The sequence below is a fragment of the Gracilinanus agilis genome, chromosome 3, assembly GCF_016433145.1.
Source record: "Gracilinanus agilis isolate LMUSP501 chromosome 3, AgileGrace, whole genome shotgun sequence".
NCBI lineage: Eukaryota > Metazoa > Chordata > Mammalia > Didelphimorphia > Didelphidae > Gracilinanus > Gracilinanus agilis.
In genome coordinates this window covers 254,277,661-254,299,748 of record NC_058132.1, presented here as the reverse complement: position 1 = coordinate 254,299,748, position 22,088 = coordinate 254,277,661, and the positions used below count along the sequence as shown (strand labels likewise).

At 37.4% G+C, this 22,088-nt stretch overlaps 1 protein-coding gene across 1 annotated transcript in view; it reads right to left on the bottom strand.

The window, feature by feature from the left end:
- ABCB11 (ATP binding cassette subfamily B member 11) overlaps positions 1 to 11,466 on the bottom strand; it is a 99,104-nt gene extending 87,638 nt beyond the window's left edge. Inside the window, exons 1-3 of the mRNA XM_044669098.1 lie at positions 11,391 to 11,466; positions 9,644 to 9,665; positions 1,622 to 1,673 (exon numbers count right to left, since the gene is read on the bottom strand). Coding sequence (XP_044525033.1) covers positions 1,622 to 1,673; positions 9,644 to 9,665; positions 11,391 to 11,466 — 150 coding nt within the window. The remainder of the gene's footprint in view (positions 1 to 1,621; positions 1,674 to 9,643; positions 9,666 to 11,390) is intronic.
- Positions 11,467 to 22,088: the final 10,622 nt, after the last annotated feature.

Here is a 22,088-nt window from a genome sequence, read left to right as displayed (position 1 = left end):
TATTTGCTGTGCTACTTAGCTGCCCCCCTAAAGACTAAATTTCAATTTGATGTTTTTCCTCTGTAATCTTACATATTTTATTTTATGCATTTAAAAATATTATTCTGAGAAGGGATCTGGAGGCTTCCCCAAACAGCATTAAGAATTCTGGCATTATGCAGTTCTGCTGTCTCATAATTATTTAAGGACCTGTCAAATTCCTATCTGTCCTTTAAGTCTAGTCAAATGCCTCTACAAGACTTTTCCTGATTTTTACCCCCTCAACTCACTTAGACTATAATCTCTATGTGGGAAAGGAGTGTCTTTTTAAATCTTTAAACTATCCCTCCTAGCACCTATCTTGGTCCCTGCATACAATGGACAGTTAGTTCATAAATGTTCATTGCTGTGGTTACTATGTGGCATGCACTATGGTAAACATGGGTGGATTGGCATGACCTGGTGACCAGAGCCCCAAATTTAGAGTTGGAATGCCTGAGTGAGCATCCTGCCCCTAAGCACTTAATTCTGGGTCTCTTCCAACCCTGATATTCTATTACTTTAGTGGTTCTACCAATGCATTTTAATATTTCATTAGCCCTGAAATCCCCTCCTATTCCTATTGACCTTCCCCACTTAGATATTGATGTCTCAAATAAATTTGTTCCTTGATATGAAAATTATCTACTTCTTTTGATATCATATAGATGAACACGCAGAATTACAATCACATGAGGTATATTCCTTCAAAAAAACACAAGAAGATATGATCTCTGAACTTAAGTTTATTATCTGGCAAATTTATCCAAAATGTCAGAATTATCAGTTATTAGCTTATGCTTTCCTCTCTCCTCAGTTCTATTTATTTAAATTTGACAGTAGGGATCTGTGATTTCATTGGTAGGGACTCCCCTAATTTAGGAGGAGGGGATATGAGCTCTCAATCTACCTCTGACTTGATAGAAAAAAAAAAACAAAGTTTAAGTAACTTGCCTAGTATCTCAGAAATCAAAGTCAGACTTTGAACTCGGGTTTTCTGGCACAGGAACTCTAATAATTCAAAGAACTTGAATTGACTCCTTAATTTCAGCTAGTTAGATATATTTTTTAAGGAAGTGGGGAAATGAATACCTTGGGTACCACTGGCAAATGGCTTTATCATGCAGACAAGAATAGACAAGTCTATAACCTATTTTCAAGTCAAGATAACTTTATATTGATGACTAAGGAGAAAAAAAACAAAAAACCCAAAATGGGGAGATACTTAGTGAGCTTGGCTGTGGAGAAGACATTTCAGAAGTCTTTATGACAAGAAGGACAATACATTGCTATTAGGACACGACTTTCCTGATGAAATGAAAAATGGGGCCAAACTTGATTATTTTTTCAGAACATTAAATCCTGAGTAATATACTGCGTAGCATCAGGCATTTTACTAACAGTATGTATAGACTCACAGGTGCCCTGATCATGAGTGAAAAAGCCCTCCCTGGAGTTAATTAATACCTTCTGACATGTCTTTTACAAATGTAAAACTTCCTTAAAGACCTTAGCCAGTCCAGTTACACAATCATGATGTTGTAAATCTGCCACCCTGTGGGCCCCACCCAGTTTCTGAGGACAAGCAAAAAGCATTTATTACCAGCTGAAAGAAGCCGACTTGAATGTGTCCATCTTTCTTTCCATCTTGTGACCTGGAGAAAATCAAGTGTGCAGTTATAGATCATCCTTTCCAAGACAAGAATTCTCCTAAATGCATCATTGTATTTGATGCAGGCTCCATTGCAGAAGATACTCCCCAGGAACCTACATCCCTCCAAATCCCAAACACAAACTTTTGTTGGGAAATACTCATGAGTTATCTTTCTCTGCCTATCCTTCTTTTTATTCTTAGATTATTTCCTTCTGACAGTAAAGCATACCTACCTTGAGTATTCAAAAAATGTTCAATCTGAGGCAGGTAGATGGCTCAGTGGATAGAGAGCCAAGCCTGGAGATGGGTGGTCCTGGGTTCAGATCTAGCATCAGATACTTCCTAGCTGTGAGACTCTGGGCAAATCACTTAACCCTCACTGCCTAGACCTTACCATTCTTCTGCCTTAGAAGCAATACATAAAGGAAGAGGTGTTTTTTTTAAATGTTAAATACTACTGATATAAAAGAAATGATACTCCCTTGCCACCATATTGAGAATACAAATATTTCCTACTCCTCATCTTTCTTGTAAGACCTCGTTTAGGCATCTACAGTAAATCGCTTGCAGTAGAATTTGAGTTTACTTTAATTTTCTCTAAGATCCTAAGCACCATAGGTAGAATTATCCTAGTGTTGCACAGTAGGGTCAGCTTCCCTAAATAAGACAAGGTGGAGAAGAATTCATGCTTAGCTTTATTGAAAGAAGCACAGAGAGCATAATGGAAGCTGAGAGGAGTTGAGGAGAAAAAGAAACATATTAGACTGTGAAAGAATTTAAAAGCTAAATAAAACAAATTTTGATAATAGTGCTCAGAACATCTGATGAAAGTTTTAAGCATTCAGATTGCTATTTGATTAGCTGGGATGGAGAACTAGAAAACATGAAAAATATGGAGAAATTACACTCCTAACACCATTCTGAAATAGAAATGGGCAAACATTTCAGTCTTGCTCAAAAGTAATCCAAATATTTCTCCCTCTGAGATTGCCATAAAAAAGTCTTTAAAGTCTTTAAAAGTATTTATTAAATTATTATTAGTAGTAATTATTAAATTAGCATTAAAAGTATTTATCATGCAATTTCCTTAACCTATTAGTGATCTAAACAAATAGTAATGAAATATCACATATGCAGGCTAACAATATTAAAATATGGAATCACAAATTTGGGGGAGGTTTTTTTGTTGTTGTTGTTGTTTTTTTTTTAGAAATCTTCAGTGTTGCGAGAGCATTATCCACAATAACAGCATTATTGCGTGATGATCAACTATGAAAGACTTATCTACTCTAAGCAATACAATGATCTGAGACAATTCTGCAGGACTTATGACAAAGAATGCTATCTATCTGCTGGAGTCAGAGCAGATCAAAGCATACTATCTTTCATGTTAGATTATTTATGGTTTTATTTTGGGGTTTTGGTTTTATATGAGTGTTCTCTTACAACAATGGTTAATATGGAAGTATGTTTTGCATGACAATACCTGTCTAACCCAGATCAAATTGCTTACCATCTCCCAGAGGGGAAAGGGAAGGGAGAAAGGGAGGCAATTGGGATCATATACTTTTGGAAAACATAAATGGAAAATTGTCATTCTATATAATTGGAAAAATAAAATATCTTTGAATTTTAAAAGAAGAAATTTTCAGTGTTGCAGGTTTAGATCTAGTTGAGACCTCTGAGGTCACTTAGTCCAACTCTGGCTCCTGGAAGCAAATAGCCGTACAGTGCCCCAAAACAATTCTCCCCCTGCCTTGGGAAAAAGGATTTGTGAGTACACTCAAGAATTGAGCAGGCAGATCAACCTTCAGAGAAAGAACTGTTGGAGTCATCTTACACGTCAGTGTATCTTTGGTTTTATTTTGGGGTTTTAGTTTTCTATGGGTGCTCTCTTATGACAGTGATCAATATGGAAGTGTGTTTCACATGATGATAAAAATTAAAATTAAAAAAACAAATGGACAAAAAAAAAAGAATTGAGCAAGCAGGAACACAAGATTACAGCATAAAGGCCTGGATGAAGTGCTCTTTTGAAACGTAAATCAGCACAATGAGAACTTCAATAAAGGGGTCTTGTAGTTCTGGGCTTATGAGAACCAGCCAAGGGGCAAGAGATATTCATGACCTCCTACCAAAGCACTTGTCCCTCTTCAATCTATGAGAGCTTTTATTCCATCAACTCCATAGTTGAGTGTACAGCTGGTGTACTGGTCAATAGTTTTTATAATTGGCAAATTAAATCTAAATTGAAAGTAGCAGATAAAAAAAAATTAACAGGTTTTCACATACAGCTAACCAAGCGAGGAACATGCAGAGTTGGCTAAGAGCTGGAAAGGGTCATCAGATAAATCAGAATGAGTCCAGACCCGCTGGCAGCCTCTCCTGACATCCCTCAGTAGTTATCCACTATAGTGTGTGTGCTCCACTTTCTGAAGAAAAGGGGAAAAAAGAGCCAAAGGACAGAATCACTACTTTTATAATCTATTGTGAGTGGTTGCCATTCTGTTTCAATGGCCAATCCTCTCTGTCACAGCTTTAATGCAATCCCTCTGCCTTACCTGTCTAGAGGTGGAGAAGAGGAAAGGGAGATCAAAGGACACCCAGAGGTTTCCTGCTGTCATCCCTGACAAATCCTTCAGAGCCGAGTACATGTTTCAAGGTGCAGGCTCAGCACTCCATGGTCTATCGAGAGTGTCCAGGGAGAGCCTGCTATCTGCCCCCCTTACACTTCTCCACACCTGGGTCTTTTTCTCCTGCTTGCTCAACACCATCTCTAGTTTCTTTTGTCTTGTGCTCATAGGTCCTTTTTTCTTAAATACATGAGGGAATCAAGGACTCAGTAGTAGGGGGATGGCAGTCAAGCCCTTCCTCCAGGTGTCTCTGACCCAAAAGGCATTTTACGTAGAGATGTTATTTAGTCTTCATGAGCCTGTTTGGCAAAAATACTGGAGTGGTTTGCCATGTCCTTCTCCAGCTCATTTTACAGATGAAGAAACTAAGGCAAACAGTGTTTAAGTGTCTTGCCCAGAGTAGCAGAGCTAATAGGTGTCTGAGTCCACATATGAACGCAGGAAGATGAATCTACCTGACTGGAGGCCCACATTCTATTCACTGTGCTACTTAACTAACCTTACATGAGATTGATGATGATGGATGAGGAAACCCATAAAAATATGAGCCGAGAAAGAACAAGTAATGGCAGAGTCAAGATCAAACCCAAGTCCTCCAGCTCCAAATCCAGCATCGTACAGAGACTAACCTCCAGATATCTACTTAACCACATTTAGAAGAGCGTCTCTATGTAACCACACAGATTCAGCTTATTTTGAGATTATGGAGGATAGAAACAGTCAAACAAAGATGATCCTTCTAATTAGCCACAAATACTTGAACCTTGTGAGCAACTATGTGGCAGAGCAGGTAGAACATTGAGGCTGGAATCAGGAAGACTTATCTTCCTGAGTTCAAATCTGGCCTCAGACACTTACTAGTTCTCTGACTCTGGGCAAGTCACTTGTCCCTCAGTTTACTCATCTGTAAAATGAGCTGAAGAAAGAAATAGGAAACCACTCCAGGATCTTTGCCAAGAAAACTCCAAATGGAGTCACAAAGGGTCAGGCACAACTGAAAACAACTGAGCACTTCAGTCCTACACAGCCCAGTAGGGTCTCTGCATTCCCTCTTTGTCTCACACAAAAAATGGAATACAATCTGACTGAGAAGAGAAGTATGTGAAAGTCATTGAATCCCTCAGATATAACACTGAGTTTGTGCCATATGTGACAGTTTTTCAAAGCATTTTAATATACAAGCTATTCATAACAACTGTGTGAATCAGGTAGGGTAGGAAAATGAGACTTAAAGTGACTGGGTCAGAACCTGACAAAGACATATAGCCTCTAAATGGCAGGACCAGGACTGCACCCAGATCTTCTGACTCCAAGGCTAGTTTTTATCACTCAGCCACCATATCTCCTCTCACCTGGGCTCCTACTTGTTCTACCTTCTTCAATTCTTTCCCATCTCCAGTCCTACATCCACACAGCTGACAGAGCAGCATTCCTAAAGCAAAGGCTTCACTGTGTCATTCCCCTGCTCCAGAAGCTGAAGTGGTTCCTTACTGCCTCAAGGATAAAATACAAAATCCTCCACTTGTTATTTAATGCCCTTGATAATCTTGCTCCAGTGTCCCTTTTCAGACTGATTACAAATGATTCTCCTAGTCAAACTGGCTTCTTTGCTCATCTTCACTCATCTCCTGTTCCCACTTCCAGGCTATCCCTTTGCCAATATCAATTGATAAATTCTCTTGTCTTTGAGGTTCACACTAGCCATCAATGACCTAGTCCAGATCTATGACCTCTAGATCATTTTCTTTCCTTCCTCAGAGTGTTGGCATTTCACTCAGTTCTTCTCTCCATCCCGACCTCTTCCCTCTCTATCTCATACTTGAGGACTTTGGGTTATATGTTGCTATCCTCTCAGACATCATGGACTCCCAGATCAATAGCCTTCTAATCTTTCATGGCTTCACCTACCCAGTCATGTGGATGGTAAAATCTTTGATTTCTCCATCCTCCATAATTATTCAGGCTCTGTGATCCAGAACTCTGAAATTCCTTGGCACCCTATTTTAAAAATTTTTCTTTTTGCCTCACCCCTTAACTTATTTTTGTTCTGCCATGACTTCCAGCCCTTTCATTTCTCCCTATTTTTTCCAGTATACCAACCTTGCTCCAGTCTACCTTTGCTCTCCTCAGTCTTAACTCTAGAGCTGGTGAACATAGCTATATGCTATAAATTGTACTTGAATCCCTTGCCCTCTTGTCCTATTGATTTTCATGACCTAACAAACTTCAGCCTCTCACCATCCATCTTATCTGCACCTACTCAGGTAGTGCTGAATGTTTTTAGAGAAAGTAACATGATCCTGTTTGACTGAGTTCACCACAAATATGTGTTATTTGATCTAAACTGAATCATCACTGTTGTAAAACAACATTTATATTCTTCCCTGGCTATCACACTCTCCACGGCAAAAATTCCAAACCTTCTCCTCTCTCCTCATATCTTCTATTCTGATTATTTCCCCTTCCTCTCAGCATAAGATCTCACCAAAAAGTAAAAATAAAAGAGGCCATTCACAGAATTGCCAACCTAAAGATAGGAGGGAACTTAAAGATTATCTAACTTGACCTTTTTTATTTTAGTGAAGAGAAAAATAAGCACCAAAAATAGAGGTCAAATGATTTATTCCATGTCACATAATTAACAAGTAACAGGGCCTGACTATGAAACTAGGTTCTCTAAGAGTGATCTCTCCGAAAACAAAAACTGTCTTTTGACTTTCTTTGTATCACCAAAGCTTAGCATAGTGCCTAATACATAGAAGGTACTTAATATTGACTGATTGATTCTAACTCCATATCCAGTACTCATTCTATCAAGCATGGTGTCATTCTCATAAGCTCTTTCTTCTTTCCTACTTCATACTTTGGACCACTCAACCTCTCTTCTTTCACTCTTAAGAGGCAGACTTTGTTCTTGTTGAGAACAACTGATCCATTTGCCATTGGTCCAACCTTTCCCATCTTTTCCAGGAGTTTTTTTCTCTTAATCATGCCCCTTTTCATCTCTTTATGATCATTCTGTCCTTCTCGTGCTCCTTCCCACCATCTATATTAATACCTAGATCTCCTCCTCTTTAAAAAATCTCATCATTCCTTAAGGCTATTATCTATAAAAATGGTTGCCTTTAAAAGCTGTTGTCTCTTCTCATAGCCAAACTTCTAGAAATAGATGTTGATACTTGTTGACATTATTTCCTCAGTTTTTAATCCTTTGCAACCTGACTTCTGGCATCGTCATAGCTCTGGTATTACTTATTATCTCTAATCTGATAGATCTAATGACTTTTTTCAGTTTACTTTTTCTTTTAACCTCTTTGCAGCTTTTTTTTCAAGGTTAACTGCCTTCTTTTCCTAGCGAATCTCTCCTCTCTTACACCTTATATAGCAGTTGCACCTGTCTAACCACTTCCTTTTGCTTTCTTTGCTACATCTTTCTTATCCCTCTACCCACTAAGTATGGACATCCTCCTAACTTCTGTCCTGGGAGTCTTCCTTTTTTATGTCATCTCCCTTGATGGCTTCATTAGTTTCCATAGATTCATTATCCTCTCTTTACAAATGATTCTCAAATCTATTTACACTCCTGTACTCCTCTACTAGATATCTTTTCAGGAAGCTCAAACTCAACATATCCAAAACAGAAATCATTCTGTGTTTTGCCAAACTCTCCCCTCCTTCAAACTTTCCTATTTCTGTCAAGGACACTGCATCTTTCTCAAGTTTGCAACCTTGAAGTTATGTTTGGTTCTTCTCTCTCTTCTCCTGCATCCACTCAGCTGCAAAAAGCCTTGTTGATCCTATCTCCACAATATCTTATCTCCATCTCCACTCACATAACCTCTACATTTAGTTCAGATCCTCAAAAAGTAATTGGGGGCAGCTGGGTAGCTCAGTGGATTGAGAGTCAGGCCTAGAGACAGGAGGTCTTGGTTCAAATCTGGCCTCAGACACTTCCCAGCTGTGTGACCCTGGGCAAGTCACTTGACCGCCATTGCCTACCCTTACCAATCTTCCACCTATAAGTCAATACACAGAAGTTAAGGGTTTAAAATTTAAAAAAAAAATAAAAAAATAAAAAGTAATTGGGTTCCCTGCTTCAGGTCTTTCCCATGTCCCAGTCTATCTACCACATACCTGCCAAATTGATCTTTCTAAAACATAGATCTGGAATGGCAGCCCTCTGTTCAAAAATCTTTAGTTTTCACTACTGCCTCTCAGATAAAGCACCATCAAACAGGTTAGTACTTTATTTATTTATTTATTTATTTATTTATTCATTCATTCATTCATTCATTTATTTATTTTTAAACCCTTGTACTTTGGTGTATTGTCTCATAGGTGGAAGATTGGTAAGGGTGGGCAATGGGGGTCAAGTGACTTGCCCAGGGTCACACAGCTGGGAAGTGGCTGAGGCCGGGTTTGAACCTAGGACCTCCTGTCTCTAGGCCTGACTCTCACTCCAGTGAGCCACCCAGCTGCCCCCTTTATTTATTTATTTTTAACCTTTACCTTCTATCTTAGAATACTATATATTGATTCTAAGGCAGAGGAGCAGTAAGGGCTAGGCAATGGGGGTTAAGTGACTTGTCCAGGATCATACAACTGGGAAATGTCTGAGACCAGATTTGAATCTAAGACCTTCCATCTCCAGGCTTTGCTTTCTATCCACTAAGCCACTTCACTACCCAGCTAGGATGCTACATAGCTCAGGACTTTAAAACTACCACAGTCCAACATTATGCATTTTCAATTCTAGTCAAACTGTCCTATTAGGTGTTCACTACACATAGCATCTCATTTCCCAACCCCTTGCCTTTGAATCCTGGGTCAATAATGCCCTACTGCCTTAGGACTAATTCTTTGTTCCTTAACTTCCTTCAAAGCACAGCTCAGGTATAACTGCATACATAAGGCCTTTTGTCTGTTAGCATTCTCTCCCTCATGAAAAGACTTTCTATATAGGTATGCTTATGCACACATTGTATTCCACTACCATCACTCCCACAAACAAATGATTTTTATTTTTATATCTCTAACACTTGATCCCTTGTTTTACAAGCAGTAGGTACTTAGTAAATGCTTGCTAAATTATACTAAATGTAAAAATAATACCATCTGAATGAGCCCTAGAAACAAATATAAGTGCCTGGCTTAAACTAGGTAGAGAGAAGTAGGGCACCAAAAACACGGGTTAAGGACACTATTGTGTAGAATTTGTATTCTACACGGTGGTGTCTTCTATGTTCTTCTCTTTCATACATAGAAATGTTTAAACCAGAGAGGGGAAAACAATTTCAACTAGAAATGTAACATTATTACTGACAATATATTAACTTACCTTGTTTTCTTTGCATTTTTATCTGTCAGGACAAAAACCAAGCAAAAAGGTTAATATTTTGTGGTAAATTACATGCAAAATCACTAACAGTTTTATTCCTCAATGCCATAAAATAATATTTTAAGGGATTAGGTTTCTGTGCCATTTTTATCTGTTTTTGTGTGTTATGTGCATGTTGTTGTTTGCTTATCCTCAGAAGAAATTACTCTGAAAGATTTTACTTTTAAATAAAAACAAGTAAATTTCTACAAATGGATAAAACTCGTATGGTCACAAACATCCTGGTTGGTTTGGCAGCTGACCAGTCAGAAAGAAGGATGCCACTGAAATGAATGCTACTAAAAAATACAGGATGGAAACTTCCTTATGGCTGGGAGGAGAGTGAGGGGAAGCTATAGTTAATTAAAATCAGGATTCATTTGTTATATATGTTCATTTTTATAGTTTTCCTTCAGAATTGTATTCCAACTCACCTGTCTCTTATTTCTCATCTGTTTGTCCCATGTTAGGACTTCTCTATCATAACACTTAGTTAGATACCTTCGGCCTTCTTCCACACTTGCCCCTGCTGCTTACATTCATTTTTGCCACTGGAGAATGAGAGGAATGAGGGCAAGACCTGCCTTTTACTCAAGGGAAAAAAGGTTTGATGGGGATAGCCTTCTGGCTGATCTACTAGATTATAGTGTAGGATAGAGCTGGGAGTGAAACAACTAAGAATTAATGATTTTATATTACCTTACTCTTCTGGTCCAAACTTTAACCTAGTTAATAGTCAACAAACATTTATTAAGTGCCTATCATTACCCAGGCTGGGCTAAGTGCCGGGGATACAAATAAGGTCAAAGATAACCCCTGTCCTTAATGGAGCTTACAGTATAATGGTGGACAACAAAACACAAAAAGGAGCTGAAAAAGGTGGGCTAGCAGGAGTGTATGTGGAAGATAGTCAGGGAATGTACCCAACTCAAGAGAATGATGAAGTCAGTCAAAGAAGTCCCAATGTGGTGCAACTAGATGAGAAATAACAGATAGTTGTCAGGCTCTCTCCTAAAATGGAAGTTTGGAGTCCAGGGCTTCATCCTGAGTCATTTCAACACCAATATTATTTGTTATTTCTCATTTTATATATGAGGAACTGAGGACAAAGAATATTAAGTGACTTGCTCCATGTCACTCAGCTAGAAAGCTAGAAAGAACTCAGACTCGGATTATACATGGAAAGAACTTTATAAAATTTGAGTGTGCTATATAAACTCCTATTATTGTTATTATTCACCACATGTGGAAAACTTTGTCAAATAGCCATGTTCTAGATAGAAAAAGGACTCCTATAAATTTACAGAAAATTAAGATCCAATTACTTAATCATGGTTATTGAGTATTTGTTGTATCTAATGCATAATACTTCATGAAAAGGAAATTAGTTCCTTATGTCAATCAGACTTTATAAAGACATGCTTTCTGAAAACTTGCTAACTGTACCCACTTGTGTTTTCACTTCCCTTTATACAACAGAGTGAGGACATATTGGCTAAAAGGAGGTAGACTACAGCTCCAAAATGGAGTATATGTTTTCAAACATGGCCACAATTTGATCTGTTTTCTTAGTTGTTCTCCTTTATTTTGTTTATGTTCTTTTGGTGATAGAAGAAAGTCATTGGAAAATAACAGCAGTGTTACTCATCCATGTTAAATTGTCAATAAAACATTTAGTTGTTTTTTTTTTAAGGAAAAGAGCTCTTACCTGATTCATGTGATTCAAAGGCATAATTCTCCTCTCCAAATTTCTTAACACTACGTAGAATGACTGATTCAGACATGATAATTTCTATCGTTAGTCAATGATCCTGTAAAATAGAAAAGAATCATTGAAATTCTTGTTTCTCCTACTAAAAAATGAGAAAGTGAAAGGAATATTGACTATAATCATTGGCTTTGCTCAAGCCTCCATTTTTCCAAGGGTTTCTGATACATGGCAATAATCTTTTGCAACTATAAGCTGAACTTGACAAAGTGGTACCTACCAACTGAATCCTGCACCAAATGAGTCTGGACTGAGAACAATCTTAGAAACCTTTTCTGATAAGATGATCATTATCCCCCCTGTAGGGCCTCCAGATTTCCAAATAAGATAACTGTTATTAGCCTTTTTTCTCCAGACCCCAAAAGTCACTCCAAGGAGTTACTATCAAGACATTCCTGTTGTTCTCTCTCCCTTGGCATAACCTATTTCCTCCCCCTTTTCTCTTACTTATCTTTCAAACAATAAAAGGTGACTAATTTCTGTGTCTAAAGGGTTCATCTCCTTAGGAGAAGGGTTCCCTTATACATGCTTATTCTACTGAGAAGAATACATTAAAATATTCTTTTACTTCTCCCTTAGTCTCTAGTGTCAGCTCAACTTCTGTTCATGAGGTTAGACATCCAGGAAGGTAACTGGGTTAGCAAAAACAAATCAAATTAATTTACCCTAGAATCAACCTTTATGGCTTTTCCAAGTTTAAAATGTTTATGATTAATTATTGATGAAATTACATAAAGAAATGTGGAAATCATTTTTAAATGTTTTCTAATTTAAAGTACATGCTGGTGAATATCAAAATGTTGTGAGAAGAATGAATTTTCTAGCTTTTAAAGTTAATTTAATTTTTCAAAAAAAATTTTTTTTAAAGCTCAAGTAGCAATTTCAGACACTTGATTTTAGGAGGCATGGAATCCCATATAAACACATTAGGATCCACTGTTTAAATGCCAAAAGGCAAGAATCTTAGGGTATTTAAACTATTTTGAAGAGCCTTCTTAACAACATATAGTTATAAAGATTTATCTTTAACGTTAGGGAACATTATTCTTGGAAGAGACTTCACACTACTAGTCCAGTGGTAGTGTCAAACTAAAATGGAAATGGATCACAGGAATATTGACTTAGAAAATCACAAATTAACATTGTTTATGTTGTATTGGGTTTTCATTTATTGTGTTAAACATTTACCAATTACATTTTAATTTGGTTCAGGACCCATTCTTAGCCTTCTCCTTGGTAGATGAGAAAAGGAGGTTCAGACAGCTGAGTAATTCACTGCAGGTAGAGGCATGTCACAAAGAAAAATTATATTACCATTATAAGAATGTGCCCCCTTTTGTACTTAGCAAATTGAAAAGCCATAAAGGCAATGAAATGTAAAGATGAGGTGCTTTCAGTAATAAATGAAATATTCTGGGCCTCATTGAGAACTGAGCCTTTTGAATAGATAAAATGCATATGAAAAAACAGAGAAGATGAACTTTCCCTCAAGGCATAAAAACCTCCAGAACCTTTTTCTCTATCCATTCCCTTAAAAGACTTATAGGATGGGGAAATTTAGTAGGTGGTTACCAGCCACTAGCGGAAGGTCCTTACCCAAGGGAATAGAGATAAGAACTAGGAAGTATAGTCTGATAGAAAAAACTATACCTCTTCTACATCTAGCCTAGGAGACAAACCTCAGAGCCTGAGAGATGAAAGCTGGAGTTATTTGTACCAGTCCTAGACTAAGGATCTCTGCACTTTTTGAAGATACAGTAGCACTCCAGTTGAAAGAGCATAGTAGCACTCCTCCTAGCTTGAAGTTGGAAGTGATAGAAATAGTAGTTGCCCATCAATGAACAGTTCCAGGGAAGTCAGAAAATTAATCCATTTAGCATAGATATTGTTCCAGATAAGGCCAGTAGATCCTAGCAGAGAAATGACCCATTCATCACTGATGCAATATTATGCCTTAGATAATTTTGTAAGGACTCTCTGGAGAGAAAAACTCTACCAGGACCCTGAAAGTTCCAGAGCTTTACGTTTCAGACTTTCCTTGGTCCAACTTTCTTCTTATACACATACCTCAATACTATTATGTTCTAGATTTGTGCCCACTTTCCACTACCTACAAACTATGTCTATTGGTGGAAGTGTTGCTCAGGAGGGGATTTTGGAGGGGGAGAAGGGATGCTTTGTAGCTAGAGTTCTAGTTGTACCTTTTAAGTAAATATCTTTTCTAAGGATAATTTAATCCTTAAATTTAGTGGTGACAATTTATGACAACAGTAGGAGTAGTTATCCACAAGGTACTCAACCTGCTAGTGCAACTTGGAGACCAGCCAGAGAGAATCAGGGGTTTGATCCCACTTAATTAGTATCTCCAATATTCCTATTTTATTTTTAAATCTGTTCAATGATCAATCAACTTGATAATTATTATTATTATTTTTTTTGCTTTGAAGGGGAGGAGGAATTAGATAAAGAGGTTGTTTGTCATCATGAAAAAATAATTTACCATTTGTCATGACAAATGCGTTTGGTAAGTGCACAATTCAAACCATGTTAGTGTTAGGTGGCATGCTGGATAAAGCAGTGGACCTGGAGTCAGGAATATTTGATTTCAAATCTGTCCTCAGACACTAACCAGCTATGGGACTCTGGACAAATCACTTAACCTTGGTCTAGCTCAGTTTTTGCATTTGTAAAATGGAGAAAATAATAGTATCCACTCTCTAGGGTTATTATGAAGATAAAATGAGATAAATTTGTAAGATGCTTTCCAAACCTTAAAGAACTGTATAAATGCTAGCTATTATTATACTAATACTCCAGTAACTATCCAATTGAGTATTCTCTTCAGTCACATATATCAAAACCCCATGCCATGCTAATGCATCTTATATGACTTTTATCCTTCTGCTTCTATGAATTTGTCACAAAGGGTCTGTCAAAAGTGTACTAGAGTCAGCTTGTATTGCCCGTAAAAGCTTTTTAAATTTTCAGTGTGAGCATGCACACTTCAGGAATTGGTGAAAGCAAACAAACAAGAATTTGATTTATGGTTTTGTTGATTGTCTAGACTTAAGAAAAGGATGAAGAAAGTATCGATAATTTCACTTAAACTTAAAAGTCTCTCTTATGTATAGCTTTTGAAGAGGTGGTCATTAAATATATAATAGTCCCTGAACCTACCCTCAGTGCTGGGAGATCTCCTGAGTTCTTTGGATATCACAAGAATAGAAAAGGAGCAAGAGATTGTCCTTTAGTTACCCCTTACTCTAGTCACATGATGGCCCACCTTCTTTTGCAATCATACACTTCTACTTTCTCTTCATAATTCCTTATTTATAATGCTGATGCCCACAATAGATGTCCTTTACTTGACTTCCTCTTCATAATTCCTTGTTTATAATGCTGATACCTACAATGAGCTACCCTTTGGGCAATTCTCAACTCAAATTTTTCAGAGGCTCTAGTAAACTTTGACTTGCATCTACACATTATCACACAAAATTATTCCATACAGCATATGTATCTAGGTAAGAGGAATAATATGCAAAGTAATTTGCATTGAAGGGCTAAGAAAGATATAAAGAAACTTGGACATTTCTTGGATAATACCATTCTTTAAAGTCTGTTGTTGTTCCAGTTGTGTCCAGCACTTTATGGCTCCATTTGGGGTTTTCTTGGCAAAGATATTGGAGTAGTTTGCTATTTCCTTATCCAGCTCATTTTACAGAAGAGGAAACTGAGGTAGAATTGTGTAACTTGCCCAGAATTACATAGCTAGTAAATATCTGGGGCCACATTTGAACTCAGAGCTTCCTGACTACAGACCTGATACTCGAGCCATTGTGCCACCTGGCTGCCCCTTTAAAGCCTATTAGAGCTTAATACTGAGTGTGTGGCCCTCAGGAAATACTTATTAACTAGCTTTTCCATTTTTATTGCCTTGCTATGTTCATCTGATCTTTTAATTCTATCTTCCCTCTCACCTAATGAAGTCAAAGTCTCCATTCATTGTCTCAGATAAAAGTTTGATAAATCTCTTCATAAACTTCCCCTTAACAAAACTTTACCAAGATAAAGACTGACTATCCCTTCAACCCCCACTCTTCTGACAACAAATGTAGACCAATGAGGCAACATTCTTCTTGAGAGAACACAGAAAAGAAAGACCTATCATTAAAGCAGAGTCTAAAGCCCATTATCCTTGGCAGGAGATAATGGAACTTATTCTGTGGTGGAGAGAGGAGGTCACAAAAAGCTGCCTCCATGATATTTGTTGGATCCTCTGAGTCAGTACTGGCCCACTGGATAACTTCTGATAGCTTCAGGAATCAGATATGAGGAAAGGATAACTAGTTATGAGCAGCGCTTGGCCACTTTCCTGGTAAAAAGAGCTATTTTATTGAATGACTTATGTCCACAGTACTTAGAGTCAATCAAGCAGCATGCCACAGTTGGTGCAGGAACAAAAATTTTCCTCAAGATTCTGCGCCAAGAGAAAGTAGGCAGGAAACCACAAAGCCAGGCATATATCCAATGGTGCTACCATTGCCTGAGGCCTTGATACCTCTCACCACTAATATACTAATAGTATACTAATTCTGTGTTTGTTTGTTTGCTTTGTTTGCTTTGTAAATGTTCTTTTAAAATGTTTTCCTTGTGTATTTATGGTACATCCTCGGTTAAACTCTTCTAGGACAGAAATAACATCTTTTTTTTTCCTTTTGATCTCTATCTACCTCTCTTTGTCCAGAGCATTTAGTACAATGCTCAAAACATCATGGACATTCATTATTGACTATGAGCAGGCTATCAAAATAAATATTCCCTTTTAATAGAGGGGGAAACTGTGTTGTTTAAAAAATTAAACTATCTATCCAAGGTCCCAGAGTACATTAGGTTCTGTGGAAAGAACATGCTCATTCTGCAGTCATGGATTATCGACAGATCAGGCAAGGGGAGTCTGAAGAATGTATTATTAACCATGTACTTCATTGTGACTTGAACTTATAGCAAACTCAAGCCTTCTTAATAGATGAATAGAAATCTCAACCAGAGGACATTGCCTTCATGGGGCTACACATGCACTTGCACACATAGACACACACACACACACACACACACACACACACACACGAGTTTGTTTAACATCATTCAAATAGCAAATGAATCCAGGGAGAAACAAAATACACACAAATGCATAAGAACAAAAGGAATCATCAGAAAGTCTGGGGGTTGGAGAAGTCCAGGTTTAGTGTAAATGGAACATCTATGAAATACACTCTAATTATGTACAAAACTCATAAAGGCACTCCAAGGTGAAGGATCTTCACTTAAAAGTAAATCACCAAGGGCACCTAGGTGCCTCAGTGGTTGGAGAGCCAGGCCTGGAGGTGGGAGGACCTAGATTTAAATCTGACCTCAGACATCGCCCAGCTATGTGACTCCATGCAAATGAATCAATGCCCATTGCCTAGTCCTTACCACTCTTCTGCCTTGGAACCAATACTTAGTATTGATTCTAAGGGTGTTTTTTTAAAGAGTAGATCACAAGTATCATGTTTTCCTTCACTATTCTTGTCTGGCATAATAGGGAAGAGATTAATAAAAATGGCACCAGCTTTGGGGAAATATTGAACGCAGCTGCATTCCCCCTTCTAATTGCAATGAAGTCATCTGCTGCTTAATTCAATTCATGAGCATAGTTTTCCATGTAGCTTCCTTAACCTGTCCTATTATTTACAGAGCCCAAAATGGAACTACCCATTCGCTTTCCATTCCACAACAGAAATTTCGATTTACGTTAAAATGTTGACCTTTGAAATAGGCATATATACATAGATTTAGAGGTAAAAGGAATCTTAAATATAGAGTCCAACCCTCTAATTTTACAGTTGAAGAGCCAGAGTGTTTTGAGGTTGAGTCCAGAGAGATTGAATCATTTACCTAAATCACTCTGTAACAGAGTTGACATTTGAACACTGAGCATAATGACCATTTGCATGGACATATCCAAGAGTTCATACCATAAGCTTACAGTGCCAAGATGAAGGAAATACTATTGCACCAACACTCCTGGAGAGAGCAAGCAAAGTTCTGGTGACTTGTGATATCTCACCAAATAAGTAAATATTAAATAGGCTAATGGCAGGAAAGATAAAAGAGAAACATGATATTCCAGTTCATTTGTGTGATGAATCGCTCATAGTTTCAATATCCTCCTTGAAACTGTGCTCATTGGAAAAGATTCTGGGTGCTGCTTACTGTAGTTCCATCTGGAATCCACGTTTTGAGGAAGGAATCAGGCTAGGTATCCATTCTTCTCCCCATGACTTTTTTAACTCTGTCTTATGTCATTAGAATATAAGTTCCTTGAGGGCAAGGACTGTTTTCCTTTTTGCTTTTAATCATATTCCCAGCTCACTGTGGCTAGTTCATAATAAACTTTTAATAAATGTTTGGTTACTTGATGTGGTTGACTTGATCAGTCCCTGGCACACTAGCAACACAGTATGAAGCTTAATTTGCAGCATAACTTATACCTCAATTAACACTTTCTGTGATTTTAGACTATTATATCCCTGTAAAATACTATATTATTTTAAATCTAGATCAAAAATGATTTCCTCCCTGCCATGAACACCATCTGAATGTCACCTGCCTCCTAATATATATATTTGCATATATATATATATATATCTTATTCAGTTTTTCACATTGTTGTCAATAATCTAATCAGTTTGTCTTGAACTTTCTGAAATATGGACTGAGTATAATTTGGTTCCTTAGCTGGTTATGGTAATAACATTAGGCTTCAGCACTTGGATTTTACCTAACATCATAGAGGGCAGTACCACCCCTCAGTCAACCAGACTCACCATCTCAGTGTCATCCTCTACTCCTTACTCTCATTGACCCTATGTAGTCAATTTTTTTACCAGATCTTGTGATGTCTCCTTTCATAGCATTTTTCATAAAAATCTTTCTGTCATTAAAGAGTCCCAGCCTCACATCCACAATCTAGTTCAGGCCTACATCACTTCTTGTCTGGACTATAGCAATAATTATCTAATTAATTTCCCTTACTGAAATCTCTCCCTACTCCAATCCATCTTCCACTTTGCTGCCAAGGTGATCTTCTTAAAGCACAGATCTAATTATGCCATTCCCAGTCCTCCTACTCCTTAAGCTCCAGTGGGTCAAATATAAAGATTTCTATTTGTTATTTAAACCTCTTCAGAACATGCCCCCTTCCTAGCTTTCCAATCTTCTTACACTTACTATCCAACAAGAGCTCCATGATCAAACTACGCAGGCTTGTTTGCTGACTCTTACACATGACCCTCTATCTCCCATCACAATGCATTTGTACTGGCCTGGAATGGTGTCCCTCTTCTCCTGGGTCTCTTTCCCAGATTCCTTGGAGACTCACTCAAATTCCACTTTCTCTAAGAGGTCTTTTCCAGTCTTTCTAGCTTCCAAGATTACAAATCCTGGGTTTACATCACTTAAATATAAATATATACGGATAAGTTGTGGTTGTTCAGTCATTTTCTAACTCTGTGTCATCCCATTTGGGGTTTTCTTGGTAGGGATACTGGCACAGTTTGCCATTTATTTCCCCAGTTCATCTGACAGAGGAAGAAACACATGCCAACAGGATTAAGTGACTTGGCTAGGGTCACTCAGCTAGGAAATGGCTGAGGCCAGATCTGATCTCAGGAAAAAGAGTCTCTGAGGCCAGAGATCTAAAGCAATCTAACTGCAATTATATTAACCAGAAATTAGCCAATAAGGCAATGACACCCATGTGGGATTTGTATCTCCATGTTATGTTCTTTCCACTACTCCCTGCTGCCTCAATTCTTAGATTAGGAGAGGGTTTCAGTATGAAATGATAGTTTTCCCCCCTGGCACTGTTCAGAAGGAAAGAGACCACCATTTCAGTGACTTCAATCACTGGTGGCCACCCCCTAAATGGCAACTCTGAACTCTGAAGAAGAGCTCCAGGCACTTTCCCAGCCCCTTTCAATTTACTTCGAATTTAAAATACTTTTGTTTTAGTCAAACTTTGGAATGATTTCTTTTTCCCAGGACCCATCACTGTCCTGAGTCAGTGTGGGTAATAGGACCAAAGAGGTTTAGGGCTTAAAGGAAATTTAGAGGTCAAATGGTACATCCTCCTTATTTTACAGATGAGGAAACGGAGGCCTAAAGGGCTGAAGTAAATTTACTCAAGGTCACAAAGGTAGTGACAGGGCCAGGATTTGAAACAAGCCCACTGAGTCCTTATTCAGGGATTTTTTTTCCTACTCCACAATGAAAAGAAGTTTTATCCTATTACAAACCCCTCAAATTTTCTCCTAGAAAATGTTAACCAGAAACAGCTAGGTGGCAAAGTTTAAAGAAGGCTGGACCTCAAGTTAGGAAGACCTGAGTTTAAACCCAGTCTCAGATAGTTGATAGCTATGTGATCCTGGACAAGTCACTTAACCTCTTTCTGCCTCTGTTTCCTCAACTATAAAATGGGGCTAATAGTGTCTACATTACAGAGTTGTTGAAAAGCAAATGTAAAAATATAATATAATATAATTCTATATTATTACTTATAATTCTATATATATTACTTATAATTCTATATTATATTACCTATAATTTTATTATATTATAACATAATATATTTGCTAAAATATAACAATATAATTTATTATAATATAATAATAATGTAAAATAACCTGCCCTGATACAGGTTTTGAACATATCAAGAAAGAAAAGATAAAATTATGAGTTAGTATTGCATCCCAATAATGTGACAGGAACCATACAGATGATAGAATTAGATGAAATTCTTGTGTTTGTGGTTCAGATCTTTGTGACTACATTGTGGATGTAGCCACAAAGGTAGCTTTCCTGGGAAGTAGGGGTGGGGAAGAAAAATTATTTCTCCTTGATTTAAAACACAATTATTATCTAGCTCTAGCCACATCTTTAAATCCTGTGCCAACTGATATAGAGAATTAGAGCTTTTATTCATCCAGAATTTAGAATTCAGACCTCAGAGAAAATGCAAACATTATTCTTTCCTCTCTAAGGGAACAACTTTCCTTAAAGTTGACACAGAACAAATCCTAACTCTAATAATCTGTTCCCTCTTTGGGCCTATGAAACTTTCCAGAGAAGGAAGACTCCTCTGAGCAGCAAAGAGAATGATAATTCTCCTTATGTTCCCAGTCAGAGTATTTTTTCTCACAATCAATAAAACAGAACTTTTCGTTTTCTCCACTTTATCCAAATTGAATATCTTAAACAGTTCTCCAACTAACCCACCTGTTCTCACTTGCCACAATTAAAAAAAAATAAAAATCATCAGAATTCACCTGGCGGCATGGCATTGTTCTTGATGACATTATTATATTCGGGATGTTATATTATCAATACTGTTTGCTAGAGAATAATATTGTCCTACTCTCAGAAAGATATGATAAGGCTCACCTTAAGGACCCTTGAAAATTATAAATGGTCCCTTGATTTCTCATTAAGGATTATTCTAGAGAACAATACTAATCCAAGGGGGGAAAATTAAAAACAAGAATAAATTAACAATCCACAAGTGCCAGAATAACTTTAAAGGGTGAGTACTAAAATAGAGCAATCCAACCCTTCACAGGCACCACTTACCTGTCAGTGTAGAATTGGATGAGCCAATAAAAATGGTTGACTTCAGTATAGGGAGTCAAGAGGTATTTCATCCTTTCCCAACCCCAGTTTTCATCACTTTAAAAGTCTGATCAGAATTCAGGCTTTTTAGTTAATATTATCTGTTTGTTTGTAGGTTAATGCCCCGGAGGCCGTCCTAAAGCTCAGGTCAGTGACCCACGAAGAAGGGTTGAACCTACTCAAAGCAATAACACCACATACACACAGCAGGGCTGGGAAGCTCTTTGAAAGCTATCAGTAATGGTATTTGAGATTGTCGATCTGTCTTCTAAAATAGCATTCACACTTTACAGATAGACACGGCAACTATGAATGATGCCTTTCAACAGGCAAGAGAGTCCAAGAGTCTCTGTCTACACACTTAAATTTTAAAATTTGATTTGTTCCCAAAAATTCTTGGAAAAATTAAAAGATAAATGCAGGAAAATATTCATTTATTAAGTTCCCTATATTCCTGACTCAGCTTAAGTGCTAATAATTAATTAGATAACTTTAAGAACTCTTGAATCAGCCCTTAATTTAGAGATACCTCAAGTACACAGGGAACCTTTGCTCCTGGGTTTAAGAGGTCAATCAACTCGGGCTTACTTGTCCTCCAATGCCTGTGCTGTGTAAATTTGCATTAGTGATTTTTTTTAAAGTTTAAACATTAATAAACACAAGTCAGTTAAAAGCCTCATTAATATATACATTTTTAATGGTAAAAAGCTTATTCTTTCTATAGGTTCAAAACATTCACTTATAAAGAGGCCAAATAAACCTGGATCATTTGTTCCTTAGTAGCACATTTTATAACTTTTCTAGGCATCTCATTTCCCACCTTTTATTTCCTCCCTTTTTGTTCTTTCTTAGGATCATAGATTTAGGTAGAAGGGAATCAATTTTCTAGTTCAATGAGTCTAGTCCTCTCACTTTACAGGTGAGGAA